Source organism: Pectinophora gossypiella, chromosome 14 (assembly GCF_024362695.1).
Source record: "Pectinophora gossypiella chromosome 14, ilPecGoss1.1, whole genome shotgun sequence".
In the NCBI taxonomy this organism is placed as follows: Eukaryota; Metazoa; Arthropoda; class Insecta; order Lepidoptera; family Gelechiidae; genus Pectinophora; species Pectinophora gossypiella.
In genome coordinates this window covers 5,856,846-5,883,333 of record NC_065417.1, presented here as the reverse complement: position 1 = coordinate 5,883,333, position 26,488 = coordinate 5,856,846, and the positions used below count along the sequence as shown (strand labels likewise).

Genomic DNA, 26,488 nt, shown 5'->3' with positions numbered 1-26,488 from the left:
GTGAGACTGTTCTTTGTTTAGTAAGGACTTTGCAGGCTTAAATCGCCTAATTGTTCGAAAAAGTAAAATGATTCGCGTTAAGCCGTTGGTCCCGGCTATTAGCCGTAAAATACACCTCCACCAACCAGCACTGGTGCAATGTGGTGAAGTATGCTCCATAACTCCTCCGGTGGATTGAGGGGAGACCTATGCCCAGCAGTGGGACGCATATAGGCTGTTTATGTTATGTATGTTATCTGACTACGAACTCTTTATCGCGGCTTGGTCGACGACATACGTATGAGGGACAGTAATAATACATCCTGTCTACATTTATTTTAATTTTGTCACGATTAGTATAAGGATACTTCTCGAATTATATTGTTGTACAGGTATTGAAAATGGCAAATTTGAATATACATTATTTCTTGTTACAGCTAGAAGTATTAGAGCTGCTAGTACACTATGGAGCTGACCTTAACGTGAGAAATAAGCACGATGAGACGCCAGCAGGTAATATTGTACCCTATTTATTTTGTTACCAAGATTGAGTTTCACTTGAATGAGTCACAAATCTCCACAAATCACTATACTAACCACCCAATCATCATTTAGATCATGGTATAAGAAAACCAGGTATGTCCAAAAGTGACAGCTAGCATTTCAAGGTTAGCCCAGCCGACATCATCCCACCCTGCGTTGCCATTTTGTAAAAGATAAATTACCCACGACCAATGTTTATATATTTACTTTGCAAGGAAATTTTAAACTTTTAGTAAAAGATTTACTTACAGTTTTAATGATTTTGATTTTTATATATGTGACGAGTAATAGTGATTAAATTCATTAGTCAGTAATTCACTTAATTTTCAATAATATACGTCTTTGGAATGTTCGGGATACAATTTAATGGTAACACTTACGTTATCAAAGGGGCTAGCAATGGCGGCTTGTCATAGGATTGAGCATACCTGGTTTTCTCATACCATGATTTAGATATTCCACCGTGTTGGCTCCCCTCCGTTTCATTCGAGGGGAGGCCTATGTCCAGCAGTGGGACGTTATATAGGCTGTTTATATCTCAAATTGACTTTATCGGCATGCTCGAGATAATAAGCAGCTGAACGCAATAATTCTTAATATTTACCAGTTCTGCAAATAAAAGTTTATATTATCATTATATTATTAAAGCGTAAATTATATTGCGCAAACTTTAGGGTGAAAATTTAAATCCAAAATAATTCTGACTCGGACGGGACTTGAAGCCGCAGCGTGTTTTTCTGTTTGTGAGTTTCCCTAAGCACGGTAAAGTGCTATAAAAAAAAAAAAACATTTAGGGTGTGTTTTGTCACTAGCGTAGATCTGAATCTGAGAACGCATAAATATATACATAAACTCAGGCCTATATCCCACCGGGGTAAGCAGAGACTATGGAATTCCATTTGTTTCGACCCTGACACACTTTAATCAGAGAAATTTAATTTATTTAGACCCTTCTTTCGTCGCTTCGGTGGTCCAGGTATTAAAGCGTGTTGTTTCGCAGACATCTGCGAGGAGGGCGAGATGCGCGACCGCATCAAGCAGCTGGCGGAGGACCAGGAGAAGATGCGCCGCGCCACCTCCGCCGGGGACCGCCTGCGTGCCGCCCGCCGGTCCTCCTCCACCGCTAGCGCCAACAGGTACATGCAACACACACGCTGCCTCCTCACGATGTCATAAGCAGTGAACGGGATAGATAGTGCCATTTGCGAGGTTTCCCTGAACATGGATATGCCTCCCAAGTCTTTATTTGTATTTTACGTATTTGTTTTTTTTGTTTATTATTTTCTATTTATGTATTTTTTGTCTTAACCGTTTGTCTGGATAGACAAATTTCCACATTTATAATATTAGTAGGACTGTACTTATTTATTATTTTAATTTATACATTTATTGCTACAAAAATGTTACAAATATACAAGTATAACTGTATAGTTATAACTATACTAACTATGTATTTTGTTAATTGTTACTTATTATATATCAAAAAGTATTTTTTTATTTAATACGAGAAGACAATATTATAATGTAACGTAATCTCGCAATTTCAAAAATCTCGTGGTCATTCATATCCATATTAACCAAAACATCCAGGGTTATTTACCCCAAATGGCACTACCTAATACCTATCCCGATCACTAATAAGTTACCCGGGACATAATTAGTCTGGTACCAACTGGCACGCGGCGTACTAAGAACAATTTTACCTAGAATGAAAACAATAGAATAAAATCCAGTTTTTGTTGAAGAAAACCACACCAAGTTTTTCAAAAAGACGCTTAAGTGTTTTCCACTTTAAAAGTCGTATGACCGTATATTCTTTTAAAATACAAACCGCATCGTTTACCTATTACGTCTGGAAATCTCGGCCTTAGATAAGGCGATGTTAGGTAGTAAGCAGCACAATAGTTCTCGATCAACACATCGAGTATTCCTTTTCACAAACGATGATTTCTATTGACTAAAAAAAATCACCGACGAGTGATCGTAATTCAACAAAATAAAGAAAGAAAAGAGTCGCTTACCAATCTTAAAGTCACCATCTTCAATATCTAATAATAATAACAGTTATTTTTATTCAAATAATTTTAATCTCGCCCCCGCAAAGTACTTCTTCAGACTACAAATGTCTTCGCACTTGTATGCATTTCTTTGCCTGTCTAGTCACTATAAAAACAAATGATATTTATTTTCTCTTCATACAAAACAACAACAAACATGATTGTTCCTGTATGACTGGTTTAATGTGTGTATGTGATGTGCAGAGTGCGGTCTGTGCGACGGACCTCGCTGCGTGAGAAGCAGATGACGGCCAAAGCTGACGTGCGCGGGGAGGCGAGGCTTAGGGAGACCTTCGATTCTGCTGTGGACGATGAATTACCGGTGAGATAGGGGTTGGGGGGAAGGGAGGGGGGTATACTGCAAAAGGCCACATCGAAGAACTTTGGTATTATCCTAGGTCAAACATTTATTAATACCCAGTATAGCCGTCCTTCGAATAAAATTGCACTGGTTAGTTGTTAAATTATTCAGTCAGAAGGTTCTTCTTTGCGAGTCGATGGCGATCGATATTAATTTTTTGCTGACCAGTAATTGGCCACGCTTACGGCATTGTCAGCGGCTTCGTGAAGTTCTTTAATAGTCAGAAGGTTCACAACCATAAAATAAAGGATACTGTAAAAAAAAAAACGGCGAGCGGGCGGGTGGACAGTGCGTTTATTAGACGCGCGATTAGCACCAATAGGTGGCGCGCTTATTTTACTCACTATACTAGGTTAATAAATGTCAAACAGCAATATTGCTTTTTTTGATGAATTGCTGAATTGATATGGCCTTTTGAAACCCCAAGTTCTAATAATATTTAAATATATTTAAAATATAACATAAGCTCACGACTAAAACCCTAATTGGGGTAGTCAAAGGTACATTCATCATGAACCAAGTACCTACACCTCATTGCGCTTTCCGTTACACCAACGTGGTAGGTTTCGATGGGCTTACCACCTACCACCGTACGCAAGGAAGGATCTTATGTTCCTATGCATTTGTTGCAGTTAAAATACCCACTATTATTCCGTTTGAGCAATACCACACGACGCCATGTTTCCGTAACAAGTTTACCTTATTGAGAGGAGTAAGAAGTTCTAAGTAACTACGATGACTTTTGGATCTCAGAAAACTGACTTTTGTCCATTTTTTTTTGTTTATTTTATGAATTTTGCGTTATTTACTGTATACAAGATCTATAACTTCTTTATTTTAATAAAGTTTTTTTTTATCTTTTGCAATTTTAATATTTAGTGTCGACAATTGGTTTTAATAACTAGAGGTACCTACATTTAGTATTCAAAAAAAAAAACTTCAATACTGAGCCAAAGATCTCAGCAGTCTTCAATCTTTTACTAACGAAGGTTGGATAAAAAAAATTAAATGAAAGTGACATAATTAAGACAGAGATTAACTATTAGTATATGTATTCTTCTACAATATTACTTGCGAGTAGTTTCTTCCAAACAACATACAATAACACCACTAGCACCGCTGTTGACCGGTACATACAATCTATTACAATTTGTATTAATGTTTAATCAAATCAAATATACTTTATTACACAGAACTAAATTACAACAATCAGACATAACACATGACTACAGTACAATTTGGGCGGATTTTTGATTTGGTTTTGGGATTTTTATTTTTTGGGTTTTTGGTTTTGTTTACTGTCTATTTATTTGTACTCTCTTGTGTAAGTTGTTTTTCTTGCGTTTTTTGAAGTTATGTGTTATTTCGTGTTTTATTTTATATTTGTTACTGTGGTGTACCTTTATAATAAAAGTTTCTTTCTAATACTGATACGTCTCGGTAGCAAGCGCATTCCAGTCGTGTCGTTCCGGTGTTCCACAATATAAATAAGTTAACAGTATAATAAGTTTACCATCCCGGGCGAAAGTCCACTATCCGAGAATCTATAATAAATATTTTCATTTAAAATCCAATAAATAATTCATCGAATATCTTACCCTAAAAATAATTGATGGCGAGATTTAATGTCTGTTTAGGTATATTACTTTAAGCCATGAACATTTGAACTATTGAAAGCCACAGTGTCAGGGTTATTAGTGAGCTGCCAAAGGCCACTGACATAGCTCATGGTAACTACATACTAGAAGTTGCTATGAACTTACTTGTGTATACTCCAAGATGCTGCTCCACTGCTGGTTGGTGGAGGTTTATGGACTAGTAGCCCACGACTAACGGCTTAACGTGCTTTCCGAAGCACGGTATCATCTTACTTTTCCGGATAATCAAGTGATTCAAGCCTGCAATGTCCGTACCAATCAAAGGACAGTCTCTTAAAGTGATTTCGACAATGTCCCCATCCGGAATCGAACCCGAAACTCTAAACCACGGAGGCTGCTATGAACCTATCACACCGCTTGTATATAACACTGTAGTTGTACGTAATTACAATTATCATATAATTGACGTTTAATCACCATCACTGGCCATACGTCACAGTTATGCAAATGTTGCTTTCCACTTTCACGGCATGTCTGAAAAACTAACCATAAATTGTGGCGGGCAAAAGGAAAAGTCTAGATGAGTACGACTGTTGATTATAATTACTGTATTTAAGTGATGTTTTCTAAGAAGCATACTCATGATGGTAACTGCTCTATTGCGGGTTGGTGGAGGTATTTTTTACGGCTAACAGTCGGGACCAATTGCTTAACGTGCCCTTCAGCGCGCGGAATCAGTTTATCTGGCAGCGTGGTGGAGTATGATTGATACCACCTCCGGTTGATTGAAGGCTTGTGCCTTGTGCCCAGCAGTAGGCCGTATGTATATAGGCTGTTCATATATGAGAACTAGCGACCCGCCCCGGCTTCGCTCGGGTGCAATGCTAAGGAAAATAATATGAAATTATCTACGACATCACATTAAAAAACTTCAAAAATAACAGTATTTGTCCACCATTTAATAGATGTTTTTATACATATAAACCTTCCTCTTGAATCACTCCATCTATTAAAAAAACCGCATCAAAATCCGTTGCGTAGTTTTAAAGATTTAAGCGTACATAAGGATATAGGGACAGAAAAAACGACTTTGTTTTATACTATTTAGTGATGGTCGATTCGGTCGGTCTGTCTCGCAAGGGATTGTAATATTGTTTTTATTTACTCCCTTTTCACCAAATAAAGTTTAATAACATAACACAGTATCACGCCCGAATCCCCAAAAGGGTAGGCAAAGGTGTATAGCATATAAAGCAACTCCTCGCTATAGTGTATAGCATATTGATATTAACCGGGCATTAATATAGTTACATTTTACACGGGTAGTTGCATTTTATTATCTAATTATCAACACATTATACGTAAATAAATATACAACTTCATACTAAAGTTTTGAAACAGTTCCGCTTTATACTTTCGCTATTTTTATAAATAGCCGTTCCAAATTCGCCCAAGGCCTCCCTTGTACACTAATTATATTGCAAACCCTCTTCACTAATATAGTAGACATAAACTAATTGCGTGCTAGATAGTAGGTAATTGTTCACAGTGCATAACACTTGTGCTATGTGCTGTATATGTGCTTATATGCTTTTATATAAACCACGGGAGAACTCATTTTAATTAATCGAAATGTTCTCATATGACAACAATCTCAGCTGATGGTAAGTGATGAGTTTATTTTTGCTTCTTTCTTGTGCGTTGTGATGTCATTGACCAAACTTCATCAACCGTGTCAGGGTTACTATTGAGCCGCCAAAGGCCCCCTGAGATGACTCATGTAACGACTACATACTAACATCAATAAGTAGTAACCGGGACCGACGGCTTAACAGCTTTAATATTGTATGATACCGCAACATTTAATGTTTGTGGTATACGGCGGGCCGCGACCCGGAGCCAGACCGCCGACCATATCTTTTGGGTCCCCAGAAGAATTGAAGAATATCAACAAAAAATGTGTTCTTAATTCAATTTGCAAAATTAGCTGTGACAGCAGACGGAGGATGTGAGCGAGACAACAGCTCACCATTGTAGTTTTGAATTCGTAGTGGAATTTATATTACTTACTTTTTTTAAAACGGAAACGGACCCGCATTTAAACATTAGTAATGCCTGACATTGAGCCAGAAATCCTAGATTTCCAGTCCATTATTAAGAATATGAATTTATTCATACGGAAACGTTTGGATTTGACTTTAACTACATATTATAGGCAGTACCTCATTAGCATACATCAAGATGTTTAGGTAGGTGTATCATTGCATATATAAATTATTTAATATTAATATTTAATATTCGCACGCTGTATGGTTGAGTGATGGACTTTTTTGTTACAATATATATTTAAGATCTTTTATACCACTCTAGAGCGAATAAATTTTATTTCATTTTCATTTCATTTTATATAATTAAGGAAATAGTAGCCGAGACTGACTACTTAACTTGCCCCCCCGAAACACAGAATCTATATCCTAATCAAACTAGGAATCACAAAAGATTTTTTTTGTAATATGTACAATAAATCACGCCAAAGACGCACGCAGTTCAGCTAGAAGAAATCTCTTTGTTAGAGAATTCTCAACATCAAACCTCTCTGTCTCTTCTCTCTCTCTCTTCTCTCTCTCTCTTCTCTCTCTCTCTCTCTTCTCTCTCTCTCTTCTCTCTCTCTCTTCTCTCTCTCTCTTCTCTCTCTCTCTCTCTCTTCTCTCTCTCTCTTCTCTCTCTCTCTTCTCTCTCTCTCTTCTCTCTCTCTCTCTCTCTCTTCTCTCTCTCCCTCTCATTGGTTGTTAGGTTTGCTTACCTGTACCCGTATAATCATTTTATCTGTTTTATTGTGTACGAATAAATAAACAAACAGCATAATTACAAATGAGGCAATAGAAGTACAAGACAACTTTATTGACATCATAATATATATTGCGTCACGCCTGCATCCCCGAAGGGGTAGGCAGAGGTGTACAGTAAAGATGAGAAGTGGAGGATGATTGCTTTTCTCTTTTTTGCATCGTTCCTTTCGACCAGTGCCTATTGCAACTTAGAATTGCATCTATATCTTTTCATCTATTAGTTTTAAAAACATCAGTTCATTAAAAATTTACACAGAAACAACACAGATACTGAACTTTTAATAGAGCATAAACCGTACAAAGACCAATTAAAAACCAAAATATGATAGCAAAGTAACTATTCGTTGAATGCCTAATTACTGTTTAAATAACAGCATAGCACTTAGATATTTGGTTTACATTGTTTGTTGCGTGGAAATTATTTTACACTATACGGTTCGTAAACTTTGCTTGATGTATCGTGCCATCTTATAACAACAACTTAGTCTTAATTAAAACACGTAATACCGGGTTCTTACCCCGTTGTTAACGGCCTTTGTAATCCAGTGGTTGAGCGTTGGTCTCACGATCCGGGGGCCCGGGTTCGAATCCCGGTGGGGACATATCACAAAAATCACTTTGTGATCCCTAGTTTGGTTAGGACATTACAGGCTGATCACCTGATTGTCCGACAGTAAGATGATTACGTTAAGCTGTTGGTCCCGGTTACTACTTACTGATGTAAGTATGTAGTCGATACATGCCATGTCAGGGGCCTTTGGCGGCTCAATAATAACCCTGACACCAGGGTTGATATGGTTGGTAATCCACCTCATAACCCACACGATAGAAGAAGAGACCCCGTTATTATCAGGGATATGAGACTCCCGATATTTATGATTATTGTATATCAATCAATAATATTCAATTCAAAAATATCTTTCTGGTTTATTGTGTACAAATCTTTATTCAGTAGCTAACATAGTTACACTTTGAATCGTCAATATTTACATAACGAACGTCTTATCCGTCTAAAACTACTGCAGCTTCTCACAACCTGTATAGTCGAGGAAAAAAAGCTGCAAGAAAAACCTCGGCACAGGGCCCTAGACGTTCTTTAAAAAAAATAAACATAAAAGATTTTTATACAATTGAGTAATTTAGCTGCCTAATGGCCCCGATTCCTGCAGACATCTCTTAATTTTACTTTAAGTTATACCTGTCATTTTCTTATCCGCCGAAAAGGAAAGGGACGGATGATTGACAGCTCTTAATTTTAGGAAGAATGAGTAAATAAATGAATAACCCGGGCGAATTTTTAGACGGTTGTTTTAGATTTGTGCTTAAAATTGACGTGTGTTCCATAAATTTTATGCTTGTCGATTACCCGTCCCTTTCCTTTTCGGCGGATAAGAAAATGACAGATATAACCTAAAATAAAATTAGATGGTATTTACAGGAATTAGCACCATTATCAGTTCTCAAACAGTTATTCCCATGCATTCATAACTTCTAAATAATCACTAACTTTATAATAACATATATATTATGTCGTTGTGCAATAATACAACTACATATACACAGGACATAAACATACGAATAAAAATGAATATGAATATTGATAGAAATATAGGTAGGAGACGACCCAAGAGAGTGTGGATGGATTGTGTGAAGAAGGATATGGCGTGAAAGGTGTGAGTACTGAGATGCCGACTGACAGAGATGGATGGAAGAGAAATACATGTTCTGCCGACCCCACTTAGACTGGGTTAAGAGCAAGAGGATGACGATTTAGTAGCTGACTGTACGTTGAACTTAGTGGCGCAATACAAATTCTAGACAATTCCTCGCTTCCTCTTCGGCTAGTCGTTATTGAGGCCTGTCATCGGAAGTTTTAATTGGCCATAATCTCCGTGTAATATTGGAAGTACCCTCTTACAGTATGCATCAACAGGTAGGTATTTCAACGAGTACTTATTTGTAAATACAGTTGGAATGAGGTAAAAAAACAGCTCTATACGTATAGAGAAATATTCTCAATAGAGATATCGGGAGTCACATAGCATTGATTTTCACGCGGTAAGAACCAGGTATTATGTGTTTTAATTATGATAATACCCTAAACTTCAAACAATGTATAGCATAATATAAGCTCACGACTATATCTCAATGGTGTAGTCAGAGGTATAACCATCGCAAGAACTAAATACCCATACCTCTACGACCTTTCTGTTAATCCAACTTGATATGTGGTGGATAGTACTAATAAAACTAAAACTAATAGCTATACCGCACAGCAGGACTAATTTGCTAGATAAGGCGCCAATCACGTGGGCGCTCCGCGCTCTTAACCTTATAGCCGACGAGATGGATCTGTTTATCTGCAGCCTGAGTGAATTCACAAAAATGACTTTATATTATAATATCTTATAGACTGTAAAAAAAATTCAAGTCTTGTTTTTGTATTACTACACTATCGCATTGGGATAAACCTGTAATGGTAGATGTAAGTGGTTCATCATATCCATCTTTGGACTTCGTATCAACAGTGGCTGCAAGTTGTCTTTGATTACTTGTGGCTCTGCCCACCCCATTAGGGATTACGGGCGTGAGTTTATGTATGTATGTATGTGGTAGATGTAAGTGAAGAAATAAAAAAATAAATAATTTATTTATAAAAAAAAAACTAAAAACAATGCTAATTAAAAAGAGCTATTATACTGAAGACGAATTTTCAAATGATAAGGTTTAATTTTAATACACACTTCCTCTCTTCATTTCAACGTTGCTGTGCCCTACAGGGTCCATGTTATAGTTCCTATGCCTATGTAACACCCCATTATACTACATGGAATGCAATAAATAATTGAGAATTGAATTGAGAATTGGTGAGTCGTATCGCCGACTATGTTAGTGGAAATTGCACTTATAAACTATAGACATAAATATGATAGGCTATTATGTATTCTGTGGTATAAATGTATGTCCAATTATAACCAATCCTAAACATAATGGCCGTGGCTGCACGGTGTCGAACATGTGTACCATTGTCTAATGGATTAATTGATTAAAAAAACTTGTATTTGCGGTATGCCCCACATTCAGATACTAAGCCACTGAAATGCGAGTAGAGATGGTTAGCCTAATTGGAAGAAAGCGTGGTATAACTGAAGAGCTACATGACGGCGCGGCGGGAGTATAGATTCTAAATATAAACCATAAACAGCCTACGTATATATACGTCCTGCTGCTGGGCACAGGCCTCCCCTTAATCAACCGGAGAGCGTATGGAGCATACTCCACCACACTACTCCTCTGCAGGTTGGTGGAGGCACTTTTACGGCAAATAACCGAGACCGACGGCTTAACATGCCCTCCGAAGCACGGAATCTTCTTACGGTGATTCTTCTATACCAAACAAAGGACAGTCTCACAAAGTGATTTCGACAATGTCCCAATCGGGAATCAAACTCGGACCTCTACATGTGTAAGCCCAACGCTCTAACCGCTAGACCACAGAGGCTGTTTAGATTCTGGAGTAAAATATGATCCCAGACATTAGTAATTCACGTATGTAGTGTGTAACTATGATAATATTAATTGAATAAACTAACGGCCTCCGTGGTCCAGTGATTGAGCGTTGGGCTCACGATCCGGAGGTCCCGGGTTCGAATCCCGGTGAGGACATATCACAAAAATCACTTTGTGATCCCTAGTTTGGTTAGGATATTACAGGCTGATCACCTGATTGTCCGAAAGTAAGACCATCTGTGCTTCGGAAGGCACGTTAAGCCGTTGGTCCCGGTTACTACTTACTGATCTAAGTACGTAGTCGTTACATGAGTCGTGTCAGGGGCCTTTGGCGGCTCATTAGTAACCCTGACACGAAGGTTGATGAGGTTGATAATCCACCTCACAACCCATACGGTAGAAGAGAAGATTGAATAAACTTGTTAATGCAATTGATACCTGGTCGTAAATGATACGGCGTTACCCAATCGGTTGTAAGTGCAATAGTGTGACGAAAATGCAATCCCTGTGCACTCGCTGTTACGCACAGTAATTAGGGTTTTGAAATACAACCATAAACCCTCATAATTGTACACTCGTAAACAATAACATGAATCTTAGGTTGGTATTAATAAAGTAATCTCAGCTGCGAATGTCCTCAAGATCATGCTCAAGGCCCTGTTTTTATATAAGAATTGTCACATTGGTATGGTCTTGAGGGCAGTCTCGAAGCTGATATTACTTTATTAATACCACCCGTAGTCATCATCGTCTCCCTAGCATTATCCTGTTTTTCACAGGGTCCGCTTACCTCAGCTGAAGATTTGACAGGTCCGAATTTTTACAAAAGTGACTGCCTGTCTGACCTTCCAACCCTCGAAGGGTAAACCATCCCAATACAGCCTCAGCCTAATTTAGGAGATATTTAAAAAATAACAACTTCATTAACAGCAAAAATATTCAAATTCGTTTTTTTTTATAATAGCGTAGCCTTTCTTTTAGAAATATAAAAAAATACCTTCATACATGCCTTGCATACCCAATTGTAGCGATATCTAAACTAACCTACCCCAATATTTTTTAGGTAAACTGAGGATCTAATATTGCTTCAATGTGAAGCAATTCGCCTAATAAGCAATATTGCAATTTGCGAAGTAAGTATGCAATGTCAAGTAGCAATATTGCTTTTTAGAGGTATGCTTCAATGTATCCTTTCTATCCTCCCCTGATCATGCATCTCATGCATCGAACTTGTGAAATTCGCTTTGACGTACGTGCGTGCCTTACTGTATTGAATACAATTGTCATATTTTGTCAACGAAAACTTTTTCAGATGCAATCATTCATGAGATTGCCGACATAGTTCGGTGTTCAGTTATTCCACGTTTCTGTTTTCGTTACTTTCACCACTTTCAGCTGTTCATTACACAGTCGTGTTAATTATCCACACATGAATCTGTTCTCATTAGACAAGTTCATATTTCGTAATAATACAAACTACTTTTATTTTTAACTGTGTTTTGTTGTAACGTAAAAAGTATTTATCAGTGCGTGGTGTATAATGTTACTGTTAACGTGAACGCGATGGACAACGCTGATTTGTAATTGTAATTGTGACAATATTTCCTCTTTCCTAAAAGCTGGTTTAGAGTCTGTTTTACCTCGGATTAGCGTCGAAATGAAAATACATATTTACAAAAACCGAAAGATTATTATTAAACGTCGATTATGCACCTTTTTATGAAAACTTATAATTAGATAACTTAGCTAGCGAGGTGTGGGTGTATATACTATACACTTATGTTGCTTTGTTGTTATAAGTAGGTAGAGGAGGTATAATATTTCATTATAATATTTGAGTACTATACTATAAATGTACTTGGTACAACTTAGTACTAATAAATAGTACCTACCTACTAGTACTTCTTGTACCTACAAGTACGATACAAGTAGTTGGTAGTACATAGTACTGTTAATAGTACGGTCACGAGTACTAATATGTATACACTTTGAAACCATGTCACATTAACTTTTTTGACAAATTAAACCGTAAGTCTCATTAAATGTCAAATATGATAGTGCGACAGGGTTCTAATGTGGGTACATGATATTGCTCATGACTGTACCTACTAGTACTTGTAGTACTTACAACTATGCAAGTTTGTGGCCAGTCGCGTGTTTAGACCCGTAGTTTGATTTCATATGTGGTATAACATATAAATATTATCTATTTGAGTTGAGATATGGGACGGTATCGTGATAAAGTCGCATAAGGCGCTCCCCTCGGTCGCATCTTTACTTATTAGAGCGATTGATTGCGTATACACAGCACACAGCGCTCTCATAGTAATTGCGAATGGCAATGCTCTCAGTTTACTCCTACCTCTATTGGTGTATATCATTTTGGTCCACTTATTAAGACACTTCACACACTTTAAGGAAGAAAAAGATTTTACTTAAGAAAAAAATATTAGTTTGTTCTCAAAATAGTTCACGTTTCTGCTCCAGTAAGTGTGTTTTAAAAGAAGAAGGTACATTACCTATTTGTATTTATAAGTGCGTACTATAAAATCTGTCGCATACACAAACTTCTACAAAAGTGTTCTAATGTACAGAAGTTTGCAACAAACAAAAAAGTGGAGACCTATTTGGAGCAAGGGTATTGTTTCTAAAGTAATCCATAAGAGATTTCGATTCTGTTTAGAAATATAACGCTTATTTTATGGTTTCCTTGCCTTTAGTCAAGGTAGTGCCAAAGGCACTAAATGGGATTAGGTATCAAATACAAACAAAGTTATCTACTTTTGTTGTATATTTTGTGTAAACTAGAATTGTAGTATCGATTGCGAAAACAAACTCTGCCATCCAATCAAGCAAGTATGATCAAGAATTCTGCGTTCTATCTTTTAACATAACTTCATCATCATCATCATTGGCCTTATACGTCTGTTTCAGACGATTTATGACGTCATTGCCTCGAAGAAATGCACATAACTTAAGCTCACGGCTATATCCCATTGTGGTAGTCAGAGATGAACGAATGATGAACTAAGTACCCGCACCTCACCGAGCTTTTTGTTAGACCAACGTGGTTAGTGGCGAGCCGTACCGCCATCTATAACGTAATTTGTCAACATTTTATCAAATCAATACCCTCTCTCGAAGACGATCCGTGCATCGGAAGGCACGTTAAGCCGTTGGTCCCTGTTACTATTTACTGATGTAAGTACCTAGTCGATATATGAGTCATGTCAGGGGCCTTTGGCGGGTGAATAGGAACCCTGACACCAGGGTTGATGGGGTTGGTGATCCACCTCACAACCCACACGATAGAAGAAGAATACCCTCTCCAAATCTGTTGCCCAACCGTTTCAGAAGCACTTAGATTAGGAGTAACTCGGCGAGTGGCATCCCGTTCCGGTGGTCGCATTGATTGACGACGGCGCGCGCATTTTCCCGCGATTTCCCCTCGCGCAGCGCACGCGCGCAGCTCAGTCCGTGCGGTCAGTGCGCAAGCACGCACTGCAATACCGACAACACTCTCCCCTCGATAATGCATTTTGACATACAAAAGTTAACCCCCAACTCCCCCTTTATGGTGCCCTCATAAAGTGTTAGTTTTGACCAAGGATTTCAGTGATGACGTACTGTGGTGGTTGTTGAACAATGTCGTTGGATATCATGTTTTTGACTAACGACAACTTGCGGCGTATGCGCAAGGAGCCGCCTGTGTTGGGCCTTCGATACCGGGTATGTGTCATACTGTAGTAATCTTATTTATTTAGTGATTCTTAGGTTACCTACAGACTTGCCTATTTGTGATAATTTCTGCAAACAATATAATAATAGTAATAATTATGATCATTTATTCGATCTTCTTTTCCTATCGTGTGAGTTGTGAGGTGGAGTACCAACCTCATTATCCCTGGTGTTAGGGTTACTATTAAGCCGCCAAAGGTAACGTGGCTCATGTAAGATACAGTAAGTAGTAACCGAGACCAACAGCTTAACGTGCCTTCCGAAGCACGGACCATCTTACTTTCGGACAATCAGGTGATCAAACTGTAATGTCCTAATCAAACTAGGGACCATAAATTCATTTTTGTGATATGTCACCACTGGGAATCGAACCCAGGACCTCCGGGTCGTGAGCCCAATGCTCAACCACTGGACCACGGAGGTCGTTGTTATGCGATTTAAAATGTTTATTCGATATAAAATATGAACATTCTTGTGCCCGCCACTTTTGCTTTGCCGTCACTATCATCTTCCCGAAAATGCACTAAAAAGTTAAATGAAAACATTATTTACCCACAAAAGTTATTGGATACACTGTACGCTCACGAGCATTAATATGTATACACTTTGGTACCATGTCACATTACCTTTTTTGACAAATTGAACTGTCTCACTAAATGTCAAATATGTTAGTGCGCCAGAGTCCTAAAGTGGGTACATTATATTGCTCATGCCTGTACATGTTGTTCTACGGTCTGGATTCTGAAAGTTGCATTAGTATCCTGCTCATGTTTTTGTTTGGCCCGTGACAGACAGAAAATCGCTGACCACTAACAACTGTAGATTTATTTTCATGATGTTGAATATCCCTTATAAGTTTGTTGTCCTAAAGTCGATTGTCTTAACATGATGCAAAATTTTGTGAAGTATCCTAAAACTCGATATGAGCGACGGGTTGATCTGATCACTTGGATGTTTGGAAATATATTCCAGTTCATTATAATATCCATCTTGGGGCTTCGTATTGAGAATGGATGCAAGGTGTGAATAAGTATTTATGTGTATAAACATATAATAACAACATGACAACATAATAATGTAACATGTAATGTTACATGAGCCATGTCAGGGGCCTTTGGCGGCTCAGTCATAACCCTGACACCAAGGTTGATGTTGCTGGTATTCCACCTCACAAACCACACGATAAGAAGAAGAAATAATACTGGCAATACGTTTATTTTGTTTAAATTTTCTTATTTTTTTCCATTGATTAGTCTTACACGTTGCGGTTTACATTCAAAGACACGGATGTGACTATAATCTGAAGACCCTCCGCTGTAGTGCAGCATTTCACATTTGATTATTCATATCTAATTCGTTCTTTATAAGAAAGTACGACGTCCACGAAAAAACATAAATATGCTGTGATTTTTTTTAACACTAGCAAGCGAATTAACTTTCCGATCACTACCGCCGGAATAATGTTATTCACACAAGCGAAACAAATTAACGACAAGAAAGTATTGCAAACTTTTATTATTTTAACCTCATTTACCTGACTATGATAGAGTCGCAGTATATTTTGTAATATTTGTTTCATGTACACAATAGTGCTATTGTATTTTATTGTACTTACTAATATTGTGTGAGGATATTGTGTGGGAGGAGCTCGGTGGCGCAGCGGTAAACGCGCTCGGTCTGCGATTGTTGAAGTTTAGCAACTTTCGCAAAGGCCGGTCATAGGATGGGTGACCACAAAAAAAAAGTTTTGCATCTCGAGCTCCTCCGTGCTTCGGAAGGCACGTTAAGCCGTTGGTCCCGGCTGCATTAGCAGTCGTTAATAATCATCAGTCCGCACTGGGCCCGCGTGATGGTTTAAGGCCCGATCTCCCTATCCATCCATATAAGGCCCGTGCCCCAGCAGTGGGGACGTTAATGAGCTGATGATGATGAATATTGTGTTGTATTGTATTTTACTTTAGTTGTTCAACGTTGCCATCATTGTGTTATCCTGTTAAATATTCGCAGAATCTAGTTAGTGGGCTCTATTATTCGCGTATGGACCCAAAAGGTTCTTTGTACCAAAAGGTGTCTTACTTGTAGGAGGAAGGTCACATTGCAGCGGTGAGGGGACGCCTGTGCCCAGCTGTGGGACGTACATAGGGTATTTTATGTTATGTGGCGTTCGTAGGCTGCGAACGGCGAACGGCGCTGTATTTTGTTTATCTATTATCGCATTACATCCGCTCGAAAAATTTGACACACATAGGTGCATAAACTTATGCCGGAAAATGAAACCGACTCAATAAAGGAGTATTATTTCACATACACAGCTTGTCAACAAGTAGAAAGCACGGATAGACAACTTCTAATATACTTACCATCTATGTATATTGCTGATGTATTTAGAATCGTATCTATTTGCTTACAGGGCCTATCAAACGGCGTGGAGAATGACCAGAACACGACGAACGTACCCCCAGAGTTGACTCACAAGCGCCTGTCCACCAGCTCCACCACGTCCAACCAGAGCTACGAGTCATCGAACGTGGACTACGCCGTCCCCAAGCACTCGTACAACCAGCGCTCGCACCGAGACAGCGACGCCAGCGACAAATACACCCCGCCTAAGATAACCAACCCCTTATTCGGGGTCAACGCGGCCTCACACTACGCCCCCGGCAACCACACAGAAGCCGTCAACGACAAATACGAACGCCCGCTCCCCAACGGCATACGCAAAGCCCCCGAGGGACAAGACAATGACGCGTTCAAATCAGAAGACAGTATAGACGGTAGGAAAGACCTGATTGTGAACCCCAACCAGATCGCGCTCACTGAAGCCGGGACCGCCACCTACACCACAGACAATAATGGTAAAATCAATGTTCATGTCACCGTCATGATTAACGCAGGTAATTATATGCATCCTTACGAACATTACTGTTAAAGCACAGTACTTTATAGCACAAAATATAACATACTTATGTAAAGTTAATCTAACAGTTTTGCACAGTGATGGTTTATCAGTATTTCAATTTGGGGCTGTGAGCCGATTGCGGGCGCTCTCGAGGATGCATATTGAGGCAAGCAGTCTCTGGTTGTAGTTGTAGACTTGTCGATGTCAGTCCAGTGTTCCTTCTGTCTTATTGTTTCGTTTGGGTTTTGTTGCTGTTCATTATTGTATAGTTCTCGAACATGCATGCAATTATGTAAACTACCTGTACTGTTATCTATATTTTAATCTGTTTCTATACTGCACGAATTATTCGTTTCCTTTCAATAATAATTTCCTTCTAGCCGTTGCATAATGCTCTGTTAATTTTAGCCAAAGCAATGACGAAATATCGTTGTATGCTAGTTTACTTTCATAAATTCATGGCAATGCTCTAATGAAGATAAGCATAATGTTTACTAACAAATGTGAAAGTGATGCTCCACATTAGCAATTGAGAAACAACCATGTGTTTCATACATTCATGCTTATCTTGTAAGAATGAAAACATTGCACACAAACCAGGAATTCAGTACAACAAACTTTAGTTTACAAACACGTTTCAAAAGTTTATGAATGAAAACGTATTGCACCTGAAGCGTGCATGTCATTCATAACACTACAGTTTACTTCACACACACAGCTTGTCAACGCCTAGAAAGCACGGACAAACATCTGCTACATGAATAAGCATTGAATTCCTGTGGTCTCTTTCATAAAATTGTGTATTTAACTTTTGTTTTATATTACAATGGCCCCGATTCCTGCAGACACATACTAATTTTATTTTAAGCTGTAATACTGTAATTTTCCTATCCGCCGAAAAGGAAAGGGACGGATGATTGACAACTGTTAATTTTAAAATGAATGAATAACCCGGGCGAATACAATAGGCATATCGCTCGTATGCAACCCGTTTGACGCGTGCTGTCATCTTAATTATGTCGGGTTGTTGGCGAATATAAAATTTTGGAAGGCTTTTTAAATTTTTGCCTAAAATTGACGTGTGTTCCATTATTTATGCCTGTCGATTACCTCCGCTTCCTTTTCTGCAGATAGAAAATGACACGTATAACTTCAAATAAAATTAGATGATGTGTACTGAAATCAGCATCACTAACATTATAATTTTATGAAAGGGATTAGAATAATATACGCAATACGCAAACGCTAACAGTACTCTATGCCTATATTGAAATCAAAATACTAAGACATTACTGGGTGTGTTTCAGGCACGCTTGCAGACTTGAAGAAGCAGAGGGCTCAGATCAGGACCAACGGGAGTCCAATCGAGAACAGCTTGTCGTCAACCAACAATCACAGCTTGAACTCCATACCAGAGGTTGCGAAGCAAGATATGCCAGTACAGTTGAACCCTCTCACCCTATCACCGAGTTCAGGAATGGTGCCTCGCTTCAGTGGTAACACGAGTGATGTGGTCGGGGACACGAGGTCTCACCGGTGCTGTATTATAATGTAAATAGACGGTTAAAGAAACGTTAGAACAAATATGAGGAGGTAAGCGTACAAGTCTGATTGTCATTCCAAATATTGTGGCTGGGGCCGCTTTCTTGTCACGTGGTAGAGAATAACCACAAATGTTACGGAATATGGACATATTTTGAGCTGATTCAGTATTAAAAGATGTTTTTTGAAGTCAACTCCGCGCCATTTGAGTGCGTATCACTGTGCACAAGCGAGGCGGTCCACATCAGCTGTTAAAGTATGGTGGTTGTTGCCGATGGAATATTGCCATTTTGCTCACAAAACGGCTTGCCCACGCGCCGCAACAGTGTGATAGTGTTAAGAGCTCAACAGTTAGATAAGGATAATGGTTGCTAATTTACGCATAGAATTATCGAATCCTATATTCAAATTGTCGTATGTATATTTAGGTCTCCAAGCGTAATTTATAATTTTGTCGTACCATTTTCCTATTAGACATTCCATTTTATGAGTAATATAAAATATATTTAATATACAATATTGAAATTATAATGTGATCGGAAAGAGTATATTTAAAATTGAACAGTATTTTGTTATAAATATGTACGAGAATTGCATAATGTGTACAACAACTAATGGGTAATATTAAGAGCATGGTCTCTAGTGAAAGAGTAACAGAAAGTGCCTCTAAAGTCGGTTTATTGTGCTTCTCTATGTGAACATAGCATAATAAAACTAAAAATAAAATGCAACTTATTTAATACAAAGTATAATAAATTATTTAAAACTATATTTTAAGTAGATCGATATTACGTGAATATATTAATATCTTGGTGTGTAGTAGATTGTATTAAAATTGTTGAATTGAAATGATTACCTGTCAAGCTGCCTTAATACAAAAATGATTATTTTAATTTTAAATGGACCACAAGACGGCAATAAAGTATTCGTGTGTAGTATATATATAAAATATTTAATATATAAAACTTTCGGAGCTTGCACACAATTTGAAGTCTCCCGTACAATATATTGCATGCATTTATCTACATTATTGTTATATAAGTATTTACATTTATAAACGTTTATGGATTAGCCTTTGTTGTTATAACGTCTAAAACCGTGATCTGCTTTGCATTCCCGTCAGATTACAGACCAAGACTGGATTTGTTATGTAGTTTCTTGTTAATTACACTATGGGGAAGTAATTATGATACTTTTGAAATTGTTATATATTATGTGTGGAACAGGAAAGCTGGGTATATCACTCCGGTTGTTACGTTTTAAATCCACTTACGTCATTTAATTTTCACGTCTAATGCAAAAGAGATAGATCGTGAATAAAAGATAAAAAAGAGAAATTGTGTAGGTGTATTTAGAACTGAGTAATGTACCTTGATAGTTTCATAAAATCGTAGAAATAGATATTCCTAATCTTTAGAACTTTATCACAGTAAATGATCACAAAATGTTTTAGCAGGTTTGGTCATTCGATTTAAAAAAAATCGACATTTTAATGTGACAAAGTTTTAAAATATAAGCATATCGTTTCTACGATAGAACCATGGTATTTCGTCGTTGGGATGACAGTTAATGGTTGACTAGTACCGGGGGCCAGGAGTCACCAAGGCTTAGTAGAGAACCCTTGAGTAGAACCCCGTATTATGTCAGAGCACAACCTGATAGAAAAGAAACATCCATCTGTTCATAATAATATTATTATGTTTAATTTGAAATCAATGTTCGATATGAAAAAGTATAAAAACTTTCTTGCGAGTAACTGCTTCGGAGTCATTCGTATTCTATATTCGTGTGTTTGGCGTGACACAAGTTCTTGCCATTATTAAAAATATTTGAAATACACATGGATGTAATAAACATTATACTGTATTTCTTTATTGGATCTAAATCATCCAGACATCATTCATACGAATATCTTACACGACATTATTATCTTCCATTCTCCTAAGGTTCAATCCTTTGTCCTGTATTTTGCTAATACTCATTAGGTGCCAATTTCTTACAATTTGTTCAATCTGTGCACAATTTAAGTAGGTAACAACTTCCATAATTATTGCATTTATTGAGCAGTTTGGCTCTTCATTTTTATAACTTAGATTCTCCTTTATATCTATTGACATTTTGGAATCTTTATTATATATGTGTAGAACATTTTAAAAGTAGTTTTTTTATCTATTATGTGTAGTGTAGTAAATAATTTATTTCTAATGATGCAGTGTTCAATGTCTGTGGTATTTCTTCCTGATAATTATACTTGGCAGCTGAACAATTAATGGCTTGTTCTGTAGTTTGTATACTGTGTAGTATAGATACTGTAAGCTCTTGGAAATGTATTTAACACGTAGGTTTCATTAGTACCCATCCAGTAGCAATTCATTCGTCCATATCGTAGTCACTAGTGTAGATAAAGCGACCTCACACGAAATTCTGCATGAAAAATATGTTTTTTATTCGTTTCGTGTGTCGTTGGTCGTATTTAGTAGAGTATATCTTTGGTACTTAAAAAGTACTTAAAGTAAATATCATATTTATAGAAATCACGTATGGAAATCGTGTAATTAGTTCGAGATTTAAAATGTATACCAACCAACTTGTAGATGTGAAGCAATGTAAAGGGCCTTATACCTTTAGAGAGATGTAAGCACATTCCTGTTTCTTTACGACAGTATTATTTTAATACATTTTACAGGCAGCTCTTTGTGATATTTTATCTTATCTGATCAAATTCGAACAGAGTATCTAGCGAGAATATTTATTGTAAAATTGAATTATATTTTTTAATAAGTGCACTAATTGGGGAAAGGTAGGTTTTTAAACATTTCGTGGTCGGTTGTGATAGCTGATGTCTTGCCCTGAAGCCGGTGGGCGCTTATTGTAAATTCAGTGATGTAAGAAAGAACTAAAAGGTAAGCAGTAATTCTCATGTGTTTCGTTTCTACACTTTTTAGCAGTTCAATTTATTGGCCACAAAATAAAACTACGTACGTATATTTTTGATGACAAAAAATCTTATATTTTCAAATTTCTTCTTGTCTATTAGACTTAAAGTTCCCAACAAAACTAACAGTCGCATAAAAATAGCCCATAAAAAGAATTAAAGAAAAGTTTATTAAAATATTGCTCAGAATTTACGATAAGGCGCTACTTGGCTGCGGTAAGAAGAGAACAGTGCCTCATTCAGTCTTGCCTTAGTAAAATTTGTATAATATCTGTTAATACAACCACTGTTATAGTATTCACCACCCATTGTAAATACGTTAGACAAATACTGTCTTTAGAAATACGTACTTACTGTTTATGTAAACGTTAGCGGTGGTTAGTCCATGTAATATAACCTTAGGTTAGTGTAATAGTTATGTCCGTGTGCGCAAGCGCCGGTAAAGTCACTTTTACGCTATAGTGACGTCACAACTGTTGTGTCAAGGAAGTGTTCGTTTTACCTATTTTAAAGAGTTGTAGTCACCACATCACATATGAGATTCATTTTCTTACAATCTTCGGTGTAAGTTTAGGGACCTATTAGTGCTCATTCCAGTAAACACCGTCTAATTTTATTTTAAGCTATACCTGTCATTTTCTTATCCGCCGAAAAAGAAAGATACAGGCAATTGACAGGCGTAAAATTTTATAGAACACACGTCAATTTTAGGAAGAAATTTAAACAACCCTCTCAAAATAATCCGACAGAATTAAGTTGACAGTACACATCGAACGATATCGATCGGGCGGAGTTATTAATTCATTTTAAAATTAACAGCTGTCAATCAGCCGTCCCTTTCTTTTTCGGTGGATAAGACAATGACAGGTATAACTTAAAATAAAATTAGAAGCTGTCTGCAGGAATCAGAACTCTTATATTCCAGTATAATATTAATTGTTGTACTTAAAGTTTTTATATACAATTTTAATGTAGATCCCCAAAAGTTTAACCCCAATAACTTTTTTAGATTATTGTATTAAAATATGTGAAAATTATTTCATTTTTTGTGTCGTAACCTTGCCTAGAATCTTGCCCAATCTTGGACCACTTTGCCATATCGTCTCGTATATTCATTGAACAATTATTACACTCGATATTGAGAAATATATGTCATATTTTTTCAGTCACTTTGTAAATTCCGAGTATGAAACTGTAATTTACTCTTCAAATGTTATGGGACTAGGGTGTCACGTTTCATTATAAAATTACGGTTTTATGCTTCGAATTTACAGAGAAAAAGATTTTTAAAGCAATTTTAACTGTATTTAGATGTGTTTATGATATAGTATTACAATCTGAGCTTCCTAGCCGGTAAGAATTCAGGTCATATGAAAACATAAACCCCGACATAATTGTCGCTAAAGCGTAGAAAAATATTTAAAAAAAAGTTTAGATCGTCTCCATACTGTAATAATGAATCTTAATCAAATAATATAGAATATGTTTTACACATAAGACGTTACTTCGTATTCATTACTACAGTATGAAGGGTAAATAGTGAAACCTTGTTAGAGCCTTTTTGAAAAACGCACACGCTAGTTTTAATTCTGGGGGGTTAAAAAAGCCATGTGAATTCATCTATAAAAGCAATTTGACATTTGCGCATATAAAAGTAAGTGCGCAATGCAAACAAAATGTCAAATAGCAATATTGCTTTTTTAGATGAATTGCTTCGACGTGGCCTTTTTAACCCCCCTAGTGAAGAATTGTGGTCTCAACTTTTACCGGGAATTAAATTAATTGAAAGAAATCGTGATTTTGTTGAGGAAAACCACATTATACTGTGATTCTAAAGGGCTCTTACAAAGTTTTCACTAAAGCGACGATGCGATGAGAATTATTATTAATATGATTGAAACGTAAAAATGTTTGATTTGTATTGTCGTTCAGAGCCTATTATATTGATTTACATCTCTGAACCATTTGTACTTAAGTTATTGCGGGTAATGCACTACTGTCTGAACGTCACAATCTAGGATAGGTTGTGTAAGTAAAAGGAGATTTGTTTTTACTTTTTAATTTACAGTCCATATTTCGTTCACCGCTGGATATTACACCTTATTCAATGAATTTTGGGCTTTTGGCATTCCTTATCGTCGCTTTAAAGTGAAAGCTACGTTAGCGCCTTATTCTTCTCTTCTTCTTATCGTGTCGATGGCAAACTAAATAGTATCGGCCCAAAACTCGGCAACAAGTATGGCGCTATCTGCAGCGCTCATCAGATCTTCCTGCGTGCAGGTTGTTCGGGCACGCAGGACACGATGTAAGATGTTCCATCGTTTGGGGAACAGTGCCGCACTTAACGCCGTAATATTTCAAATAATAATAAATAAACCTCGATTTATTTCAATTAATTTCAATTCGCAAAAGTAGCATGGAAAATGCCGCACCTGTGGAAAAAAAACGAAATTTTTTCGGGTAAAAATTATGATCACACATTTTGTTAACTATAACGCGCTTACGTGGTTTTTAGTTTTTTACTATAAGTTGACGTTATAGAGTCCAAATGTTCCAAAGTTCGATATACGGTACAATCCATCAGTAGTATTATAATTTCCTTTTTTTAATGTTACTTATGCTGTTTTAAATATTGTATCCCTTGCCTACACAGTCTCCTATAAACTGCTTTATGTCAGCTGATAATAACGCCCGGTGGACAGGTTGAAAGGTCCTTAGATTAAATCTAACTTACATTACTTTACATACATTGTGATCAGACAAACTTGAGCGTTTTCATATTAGACACAATTGTTTCGCGAGTTTGTCTAAAATGTCACAGGATAAGATTTCTGTCTTTCAAAATGAAACTGAGTTACTTACACAATTAGGCTACTAGATACTATTTAGTATATTTCTTGTAGAAATTTCCAGCGTGCAGTTATCTAATCTAGCTTACAAGATCCCACTGCTGGGCAAAGGCCTCCCCTTCCTATTTCCATTTTTCGTAGTCCTGTGCGTACTCTGGCCATTCCCTCCGGCAATCGTCCAAGTCACGCCATCTCTTTCGAGGCCTACCACGACGCCTGTACCAGTCATGTGGCACCCAATGCGTGACGATCCGTGCTCATCGCTCAGGGTGCATGCGACAAACATATCCGCCCCAATCTTTAAGTTTGGCGGCTTTTCGTCCCACATCAGCGATTCCAATTTTTTAACGTAGAGTTGTATTTCTGACTCGATTAATTCGTTTGACACCTAACACACTAAGCTCAATCGCTCTTTCGTAGACCTTGAGTTTGGCCTTTTGACGTTCAGTCAATGACTAGGTCTAGTAGGATAGCGTGACGTTATAGTTGTTCTAAATATTATCTAATGTGAAAACGCTGAGGTATCTACATTGTCTGAACAGGCTTTAAAACTTGTACAAATACTAACGACGTACTAACACAACTCTCGATCAATGCAAGTACCTTCTGTTATTTCTTGCTGTTTTGTTGTATTCTTTGTTGTATCTTTACATTGTTTTTGTTCTCTGGATGACATTCCATTGACCTTTAAACAGTAGTGTGAACAATTATCCTATGTTTTTTCTTAATTCGTAAAGAAATAAATCAGTTGTTAAATACATTTTGTGTCTTTATTGGGCCTTGTTACAGCAATATTACTTCGTTAAATGTAGGTTGATTAATTTGACACGGAGCAACACAATTTTGCTTAGATAAATTATAGTCGGGAGTTGCTTTTAGACATAGAATAAGGAATAATGTAGGTATGGAACGGCAACTCTCCGCTCCCCACCAGCGGTTGAACTTGGTTTACCTCACCCCCCTCGATCTAAGTTTAGTCTTTAATAGTATGGGCGCCAGACGTCACACACACAGATGAGCGTGTGCGATAACGTCAATGTGGAGTCTTTGTAAAACGAGGTTTTTTGTATGAAGTGTCCGAGGTGTACTTTGGGGTAGCTACATTTTTTATACCACTTCTTCTGGGAGGCGTGATATACAAGTATTGCACACATCAACGCTATAGCACTCTTATAAGAAAAAAATCAACGTCTCTATAAACAAAACCGTCACACAAATAACAAGAACCGATTTTTCATGTACTTCGCCAGAGGTGAACGCGTGTGTTTGGCATCTCCTGTCTACATTTTATTTGAGACATTTTCCTGGTAGGTATGTCGGTTTGCACCAATCTGAGTATTATATTTTAATCCTGCTGTTAAATCTAATTATACTTAACTTATGTTAAACTAATATAAGTTAAGTATAATTAAACTAATTATAATTATACTTAGGTATACCTACATTTTGTGATAAAATTATCACGATGGTAAGCATCGTGTTCTTTACTTACAAAGTTATTTAATAGCATTCATATAAAAACTATACAAGTAAAGATAAAATTTGCTACACCGATAGGTACTTATGTAGAAAAACACGTATTTGTAATAAAGATCTTAAGTTTTATTTGTTCTCAAGTTTTTCATACC

General features: G+C 37.2%; 1 protein-coding gene across 3 annotated transcripts in view; it reads left to right on the top strand.

Moving 5' to 3' along the window:
- Window positions 1-25,618, top strand: part of LOC126372465 (protein phosphatase 1 regulatory subunit 16A) — a 65,103-nt gene extending 39,485 nt beyond the window's left edge. For 2 of the 3 annotated variants that reach the window (XM_050018240.1, XM_050018241.1), the window contains exons 6-10: window positions 417-492; window positions 1,523-1,658; window positions 2,784-2,901; window positions 17,046-17,529; window positions 18,842-25,618. In XM_050018240.1, the coding sequence (XP_049874197.1) occupies window positions 417-492; window positions 1,523-1,658; window positions 2,784-2,901; window positions 17,046-17,529; window positions 18,842-19,089 (1,062 nt within the window). In that variant the 3' untranslated portion in view covers window positions 19,090-25,618. The remainder of the gene's footprint in view (window positions 1-416; window positions 493-1,522; window positions 1,659-2,783; window positions 2,902-17,045; window positions 17,530-18,841) is intronic. The other variant, XM_050018242.1, reaches the window with a different exon arrangement.
- The last annotated feature ends 870 nt before the right edge of the window (window positions 25,619-26,488 follow it).